The sequence below is a fragment of the Ipomoea nil genome, unplaced genomic scaffold (assembly GCF_001879475.1).
Source record: "Ipomoea nil cultivar Tokyo-kokei standard unplaced genomic scaffold, Asagao_1.1 scaffold0804, whole genome shotgun sequence".
Taxonomy (NCBI): Eukaryota; Viridiplantae; Streptophyta; class Magnoliopsida; order Solanales; family Convolvulaceae; genus Ipomoea; species Ipomoea nil.
Genome location: NW_017617232.1, coordinates 3,072,072 through 3,081,248, shown reverse-complemented (window position 1 = coordinate 3,081,248; position 9,177 = coordinate 3,072,072). Strand labels below are relative to the sequence as shown.

Genomic DNA, 9,177 nt, shown 5'->3' with positions numbered 1-9,177 from the left:
TATATATATATATATATATATATATATATATATATATATATATATATATCAGTTCTCGTGCGGTTGGGTATCTCCCGTGCGGTTGTACAATTAAATATGACAATTGATCTTGTTTAAATCAACGTATAGGATTACCAAATTTAAAAAAAAAAAAAAAAAAAAAAACACACACAATGATAATTTGGTAATTTTTGCATCTAGGTCAAATTTAAGGTGTGTGGTTTTCCTTCTTCAGGTGTGTGGTTTTCCTTCTTAAGGTGCGTGGGTTGTATGCTTAAGGTGAGTAGTTGTTGAAGCTTAAGGTGCGTGATTTTTGTGTTTAATGTGCGTGATTTTTGTGCTTAAGGTGCGTGGTTTTTGTGTTTAAGGTGCATGGTTTGTGTGCTTAAGGTGAGTATTTGTTGAAACTTAAGGTGCGTGATTTTTCCTTCTTAAGGTGCGTTGTTTTTCTTCTTAAGGTGCGTGAGGAAAATACTTGGTGTACTCCCATTTTAAACTCCCAACTTGTACTCCCTCTCACATGCTCTTGATGTAGACATTTTTCTATGGACCCACATGATAGAAAATAACCAATCCTGGTTTGCCACCTCAGGGAGTATAAATGAGGGAGTAGAATTTTGGGAGTCTATGTAGTAGAACTCGGTGCGTGAATTGTTGGAAATTAAGGTGCATCATTTTAAAACCTTAGGTGCGTGGTTTTCCTTCAAGGTGCGTGATTTTTGTACTTAATGTGTGTGGTTTTTGTGCTTAAGGTGCGTGGTTTTTGTACTTAAGGTGCGTGAGTTGTGTTTAAGGTGACTAGTTGTTGAAACTTAAGGTGTGTGGTTTGTGTACTCAAGATGTGTCATTTTAATGCTTAAAGTTTGTCAACCGCACAACCGCATGGAAAGTTATACCCGCACCTGAACCATTTCCTATATATATACCCATGATTATATTTCATAGGCCTAAAAAATAACCACTCATGATGCTTTTAAAACGTCTCGTAGTTATTTTAAACTCGAGTTATTTAAAAAATTAAGACCGCAAGTGATTATTTTTAAAAACATGAATGGCCACAACTGGTAAACATTTTCCATGGAAAATGTTTTCTTCAAAGTGAAGGAAAATGTTAGTTTATGTTGTTTGGTTGGATGGAAAACATTTTCCATTGGAAAATGAATTCCTCAAAGTTGAGGAAAATGAATTCTTTGCAAAGGGGTGAGATTTTGTTTTTCACAAAGATTGGGAAGAAAAATAACATGAGTGTACCATTTTACCCTTATGAAAATTTCTTAATTACATAGACACCTATTTATTCATTTATCTTTTTAAGGGCTATTGGTCTTTATATTCATTATTCCTTATCTTTCTAAACTCAACCAAACAATGAAATTCATATTCTCAGTAATTTCATTTCCACCAACCAAACAATTAAATTTATTTTCCTGAAATTTATTTTCCATGGAATTTCAATTCCATTTCTCTTCAAATATTTTTCAGCGAACCAAACCAGCTATTAATAATTTGAGAGAACCGTATTTACTCTTTGTAGCAATTACGGAGTTCAGGAGTTGTAAGGGCTGTAGGTGTAATTAACAAAAGTGAGGGACGTGCAGGTTAATTAAACACGACAGACGCCGCACTTGCTCTCTGTGGCGGCGGCTGCTTCTGAAGTAAGTAAACTTCACAGTTCACAGAGCTCTTCCTTTCTTTCTTCTGTCAATGGAAATTCACAAGGTAAAGCTTCATACACTTTCTTCAATTCTTCCCTGCGCACAACTATTTTTGTTTTGACGAGGGGTTTATGCTACTATTTTTTCGTGTTTTATATGGAGAACTCGAGAATCTAAAACCCTTTTCCACGTTTCGCCGTGTGTGCAAAAGCTACTGGAGGAACGTTGACATTATTATTGGTGAAGAAGATGAATGTGATATTATATTATCAAGAAAATTTAAGTAATTTTAAGCGAAATGGATTGGAGGATGCCCTGTGTTAATTCCTCCCCCTGATTTCCTTATTGTAGAGCTGGATTTCATAGGCTTAAAAATGTGATAGTATTCAATTAGATGTCTTGGCTTTTTACAATGAAAATAGTAGATTTAACTTATCTGCAAAACAAGTTTAATGTTTGATTTTTGAAATAAGTTGCGTGGAAATATATAGCTATTTCACAAAGCATAGAGCCTTAGTCCATTTGTAGATGATTATCGCCTTCCTTGTCTCTTCTAATTACCTATAGGGATTCATAGGTTGTGTTTACTAATCAGTGAAAATCTCCCCTTTTTTTGGGGAAAGAAAAACAGAAATTTTTTTTATTTGAACATTTCTCCAACTTGAAAATTTGAGAATGGAGATGAAAAATTGGATAATTGAAGTAAACGGAGCTATAATCTACTATTTAAAAGTGAATAATCTATTAATCAATTGGTTTTAAACGCTAGTAGCATAAAAACAATGTTATTGTTTTCAAAATAATTTGAAGTTTTGAAGATTGTAATCTCTACCATATAGGGAAGGTGGACAGACTGGACACAAATTATGGGGATCCAAAAATAGAAAATGGACCACTGGAAGCAGATGGAGAGAGTAGAATAAACTTAGCAAGCACATGCAGTGATTGTATATAGTACAATAAATAAATATAGTGCCATAAGACTAAGAACACCGAGGACATGCTTTTCGAAATAGAACTGTGAGACATTTTCAGCTGTATTCTGCTCAGTTGAAAAGAACAGTGTACGTTTGAGTTTGTTCAGTTTGTTGGGTGGTTATATGGGTTGATTTTAAATTTTGTTTGGCTAAGGCACAGATAATGTGGTCTATAAAGTGTGAAACAGATTTACAACTTAGGCCTTTTTCAGAGGAAATTTTCAGGTTTTCACTTTGCAATGTTAAAATCCTGATTGTTCTTATGAAAAATTAATAAATAACCCTATGGTTAAGCTTCTGGAGACAACTTCCAACCGGAATTTCCATGTCTATGTAGTAATGGACTAATGGGTAATGAAAGATGTGGCTTCATAATCATAAAAGCACCTGACTTCCTCCTTGCGTTCAGTTAATTGCATATATTCCCCTCTGCAATAATATGCTAATTCAGTACACATGAAATCATGAATACAACATAGTTTCAATTTTTTTTTTTTGTTAATATTCAATTGATGAAATTTTCTTTTATTTATTGGTGCAGTGTTCATCTGATGATGGTGATGTTTCATTGAATCTGGAGCTTCCAACAAATGACCTCTGGTTCAAGAAAAAGAAGGTTGGAGTTTCTAAAGCATTCTATTATTCTTTCTGTTACTCTTATACCACACAGTCCTTTATTTGTCCGTAGTTTGCTTTAACATTTCCTTTTTCTGTTTATGATTATTTTTCATTCTTAGAAACTACTGGAGGACATGGGTTCTAATCCATTGGGACCTTTGCACGTACAAAGTTTTGCTACTGCTGATCAGCTAAAAACAGCATTCACTTTAATACTTCAACAAGCTAGAATCATAAACTTAGATGAGGTAAACCTCCCCCTCCCCCACTTTTTCTATAATCTTTGTGCTATTTGGACACCTCTAAAGTTGAAATAACTAAAGTATAGTGAATTAATAGCTTCCTTATTGTAGTGTTGTATGCTTATTGTTAGGCAGAGGTGGATTTAAAATATTTTCTGTGGTGTTGATGCAGTTACTGAAGTAAAATGGTGAAAGGTGGGGGTAGAGCAATGTTATCTTTTCTACTTATTTAAACTTGTAGAATTTACACACTTTTTAATAGCATTAGTTGGAGTTGAACTGCTTTTTCCATAGAAGCTGCAAATATGCACCTAGTTCCTCTTTCTATAAGCATATAGCCTTATTATATAGGAATAGTTTCTGCTTAAAACTTACAACTCTTATCTCTTGTAGTTGCTTCTTTATTATTATTGTTGTTTTTGTTGTTGTTGTAGTTAGCGTTGTTATTACTGTTACTGTTTTTGTTACTATTTTTGTTATTGTTATTATTATCCTTGAATGAAGCCATAACTAAGTGTCAACTTTATATTTTGACAATTCAATGTATTACACTGATCATAGAGTAATTCTGGTGTAGCTAGAGCTTTATTTTGGTGGTGATGATGCCAATAATCTGGTTGGTTTCAATAGTCCAAGGAATGAGCTAGAAGCTCTTCATTCAGTCCTTGCAGCCATTGATCAGGCATTTCCCAGCAGTAAAGATGCTAATGTGGTTGCATTGCAAGATCTACGCCAAAAAACTGTTGATTTGATCAGCGAATTCTCCAATAGAATCAAAGAGGACACTAAAATTTGTGCAGAGTGTACAATTGAAAAGGAAAACTCTTTGTTACAGTGGGCTGAAAGCAATGGTGTGAAGTCAAAGTTGAGGATAGCTTGTAAGTTTTTAGTCAGTCAAAATGTATTTCAATAGAAGATTAATCTCATACAAGTGATTCATATATCTTGCTGAGCATTTAGAAAGCTGTCTGAAAAACTAGGAGACTGTTTGATATGTAGATAGTTGCATTGTATTATGTTGGAATAGTTAGGCAAGTAAAAGAGAATGGAATATCCAACTGCACATTCCCCTTATTTGAAGGCAAACACAAGCACTTCCATGTATTATATTTTAGAATAAACTCTCTACTTCTCCTCCAGAGCGTAATAGTGAGGATTGAGGAAGCTATTTCAAAATGTTCTGATGTACTTGCAAACTTTAATCTGCAGATGTTGAAGGAGCTGGAAGAGGGGCCATAGCAACACAAGATCTGAAAGTTGGAGACATTGCACTGGAGGTCCCTATATCTGTTATCATTTCTGAGAACCTTGTACAGGAATCTGACATGGTATTTTCCCTTATTTTCCACTGTTTTTCTTGTTAAGCATATTTGCCTGTTTTCTGTTTTATTTATGTTAAACATGTATATTTCGATTTCCTAAAATATAGGCTGTTAACTAGGGGAAAGTTGACCCTGGATTCCAGGGACTTCATATTGCATTATTAAAAAAAGAAAAGGACAAATTTGTTGATTACTTTTAACTGCAGGCACTAGCCCTGGTGCTTGGATTTTCAAACACTCTAGAGACATTGATATTTAAGTACCTTGGCCACTTGGTGTGAAGTTTGATTTTCTTCTTTGGAGTGAACAATTATTAGATCTCCTGGACAAATAAATGATTTCATGCACTCAGTGAAGTCGGAATGGAATGGTTCAAACACATCATTTCACTTTCATAGTTCAAGTTAAACATTGTAGGAAACAGTCTACAGCCTTATGATGACTACTAAGATGATTGTTCAATAACTGGTTTTTTGCAGAGCTGTGCAGTTTCCTTTACAGTGTCATGTTTGTGAATCAATAGTATATTATTTAACTCCTTCAATCTCCTCTAAGCACATACTGTGTGTGGAATGATGAGTTCTTGAAATTCTTGATGATACCGTACTGTCCCACAATTTTGGTAAGTAGCGCTACTTTAACAGCCTCTTCTTCTTCTAGGGCAGTATTCTATTTTGAAAGTAGTTGATGGGATGTCTTCAGAAACAATGTTGTTGTTGTGGAGCATGAAGGAGAAGCACAACCGTCATTCAAAATTTAAGTTATATTTTGATACACTGCCTGAAGCATTCAATACAGGTTTGCCTTTGCTAATTTGCAAATCCCTTAAACTCAAAATTTTAATTAGTTTCTTGTGCTTCCTTCTGTAATCAATTTCACTTTTTCTTTTCTACTTTTAGTGTGTATAATATATAAATATTTCCATTTTGACCTATTACTAAAACACCTCTTGACTCAAAATTATTCTAGATAGAAATAGAAATCTTTGCTTTCTGTTCCATATTACTTTTTGTTTGCAGTTCTGAATATAAATGTAATTCAAGCTTTCATTTGTTGTCCACCAACATACACTCCTCCACAGAAGAACATAAAGAAACTGTTATTTAATTGTAAATGCCTGAAGAAATACAGAACTAAGTTCAACATTTTAAACCAAATTAAATAATTGAATGCATATTCTAATGATGGATTGGCATTTTACCACTATGAGCTGCTCAATTTTTATTTTAGTCAAGATGCCTTCTAGCAAACATTTGAAATAATGCTGATAATTTGAGGGCACAATAATGTGATCCTTTTTTTTTTCTTTTCCTATGTGATTTGCTAGAATACTTAAGCTTCACATTTGTATGACAGGTTTGAGTTTTGGTGTTGAAGCTATCATGACATTAGATGGTACATTGCTCTTAGAGGAGATAGTGCAAGCAAAAGAGGTCTCTATCTTTACACAAAAATGTCTCCTATATTTTGTTCTTATGCTTTATACTTATTGACTTACATGGAAAAACTTATTTCATTTATTCTAAAGGGGTATGAACGTTGATATTCATTGTTTTTGTTGAGCTTTGCCCATTATCAACCTAGATCCGTACTGAACCAGAGATATGGTCAAACTGTCTTTGTTTTCATGAACTGGCCTTATTATTATTATTGTTGTTGTTGTTGTTAACTGAAATTAGGATATTAATAAAAATTAATATTGAAAAGGACATTTGGAACTACTTCCACATTGGGGGCTTAGAGTGAAATTCCCCAGGGAGTGGGTTTTTTTCATGAGTTGGTGGGTGGAATTTATTATGTTGTTTATTTTTATCTCATATATCTACCTTTTTCATTTAAAACTGGTTGAGAGGGGGGAGGTATTTCTCATTTTCTGTTCTATATTTGTTATTAGAATAAAGAAACTACATAATCATTATTTGTTTGTCTTGAGGTTTTAACATTAGGACTAAATGCTTTCTTTTTGAACATCTTGTTGTGACATAATCTCAGTATTGTATGATTATACACTGTGCAGCACTTGAGGTTACAGTATGATGAGTTGTTTCCTGCACTTTGTAATGATCATCCTGATACCTTTCCTCCTGAGCTTTACACCTGGGAGCAGTTCTTATGGGCTTGTGAACTTTGGTACTCTAATAGCATGAAGATTATGTTTAGCGATCGAAAGCTAAGGACATGCTTGATTCCTATTGCTGGATTTCTTAATCATTCGGTCAGCACATTTACTTCCCTACCTACATTAAATTGCCTCTTTCATCTATCTAATAACACAATCAAATTTGTGGCACAATTTAATCCTCTAATTTCGAGAATCTCATGCAATTGTATTTTAGACACCTACCATTAAAAAGTTTATTTTCCTTTTCTTTTTTTTTTTTAATTTGTTTTGGGTGACGAGGGAAACTCGCAGTCACTACTCGGGGCCTGCCTTGTGACCCTAGTAGGCAAAGGACCACAAGGAGGTAAACCAGCCTAGGTTGTCCATAGCTGACCGGCTCAAACCAAGAAGGCCAATAGGCCACTCCCGCTGGGAGTCGAACTTGGAACCTTGTGGTTACAAGTCAATAGCTTGACCAACTTGGCTGGGGTTGTCCAAATTTTTATGTGGTTGGTGTGCACTGGGTAAACCCTGCCTTGTGACCCTAGCCGGCAAAGGACCACAAGGAGGTAAACCAGCCTAGGTTGCCCATAGCTGATCAGCTCAAACCAAGAAGGTCAGTAGGCCACTCTTGTTGGGAGTCGAACTTAGAACCTTGTGGTTACAAGTCAACAGTCGAATTTTTATGTGGGTGGGTGGGTTATGTCAGTATTTTATTGTTTGGTGTTACCTTATGTAGCTAATTAGTACCTATGTTAAAGAACTCGTTAGCTCATTTCCATAATTTTTCTTTGAATAGACATCTCCACACATCCTGCACTATGGCAAAGTAGATTCTACCACAAATACCATTAGGTTTCCTTTATCAAGACCATGCAGTACAGGAGAACAATGTTTTTTAAGCTATGGGAACTTCTCCAGTTCTCATCTGCTTACTTTCTACGGTTTCTTGCCACGGCTAGAAAATCCCTATGATGTTATTCCACTTGGTAAGTTTTGCTATTCTTCATACCTGTACGCTTGAAATAATGTCTTAAGTGCTTTACCATGTACCAAGTGTCTTATATTGCAGATATAGATACTGCCATGGATGAGGGTTTCGAGGATGCTGAACTTGCACCCGACTGGACATCACATATGGTAAGGGGTACATGGTTTTCAAAAAACCCTGGAGTCTTCCACTACAGGTTGCCATTTCCTTTACTGGATCATATGCGCAGAGCCCGGAATCCTTCGTTAAAAACAATAGCCCTGGTGATTTTTCTGCCACCTTTTTTCCCCTTCAATTTATGAATTCTCTTGGAGATCCCTCGACTTATGCTACAGTTAGTCAGAAAAATGATCTAGTTTCACAAAAATTTACTTGATTACATTAACATGCTATATTGGTTATAGACGCAAGAAAACTTGGAGATTGAACTGGAAATACTCGGAGATCTCTGCTCAACCTTTGAAGCAATGATGGAATCACTCGGGGATGCAGAAACCGATGACCAGTAAGTAAATAGCAGCATTTGTGAATGGTCTCACTTCATAAGAGATACGAACGCGATTGACCTAAACAAACATTTCTACTTTGACAGGGATAACGTGAGGTGGGACGTAAAGCTTGCTGTTGAATTTAAGAACCTACATCGAAGAATTGTCTCCTCCATTGTAAACTCGTGTAAAGGCGGCTGTGAATTGTTAGAATGTGAACTACAGAAATGTATGTCACAAGATTGATGTGGCCAAATGAGCTTGAGAAGTAGCAGTACTCTGTATCAGGCTAGTTCTATTCTTGAATCTTGATTTTATTTTCCAGTTAGTCAATCCTCTAACTTTTTTATTTGTTTTTTTTGTGAGGGTTTTAGAGTACTCTGCTGTTGAAGTTTTTATTGGCAAAATTTATACCATTGGGAAGTTTTGTTTGTTAAAATTTTTACCAATAGATGTGCGGTTTGATAAGTGTTAATTTTTTATATTCATAATTTGCTCATGAATTGACCTATTTTATCACAAATTAATTACATAAAAGTACATCAGATTCACATTGCTCATTAATTACTATAGTATGAAGTCAACAAAAACATAAAATTCAAGACATTTAATACTATAGGACTATTGTCTTATTTCAAGTGTTTGGTTCGGTTAACAAGGTAATGTTAAGTTTAGTATTATTATAAGGTTTATATATTTAAAAATTATATTAAAATTATTATTAAACACAAAAATTAAATTAAAAATACTAAAAAAATAAGTAATTAAAATGAGTTGATTTGG

General features: G+C 34.6%; 1 protein-coding gene across 1 annotated transcript; it reads left to right on the top strand.

Moving 5' to 3' along the window:
- The first annotated feature begins 1,613 nt into the window (after window positions 1-1,613).
- Window positions 1,614-8,833, top strand: LOC109177335. Its single transcript, XM_019326660.1, has 12 exons — window positions 1,614-1,719; window positions 3,174-3,248; window positions 3,370-3,498; window positions 4,070-4,370; window positions 4,702-4,820; window positions 5,480-5,612; window positions 6,171-6,247; window positions 6,832-7,029; window positions 7,715-7,904; window positions 7,988-8,169; window positions 8,311-8,411; window positions 8,499-8,833. The coding sequence occupies exons 1-12, from the start codon at window positions 1,705-1,707 to the stop codon at window positions 8,638-8,640; spliced, it is 1,662 nt and encodes a 553-aa protein (XP_019182205.1). The 5' UTR covers window positions 1,614-1,704; the 3' UTR covers window positions 8,641-8,833.
- The last annotated feature ends 344 nt before the right edge of the window (window positions 8,834-9,177 follow it).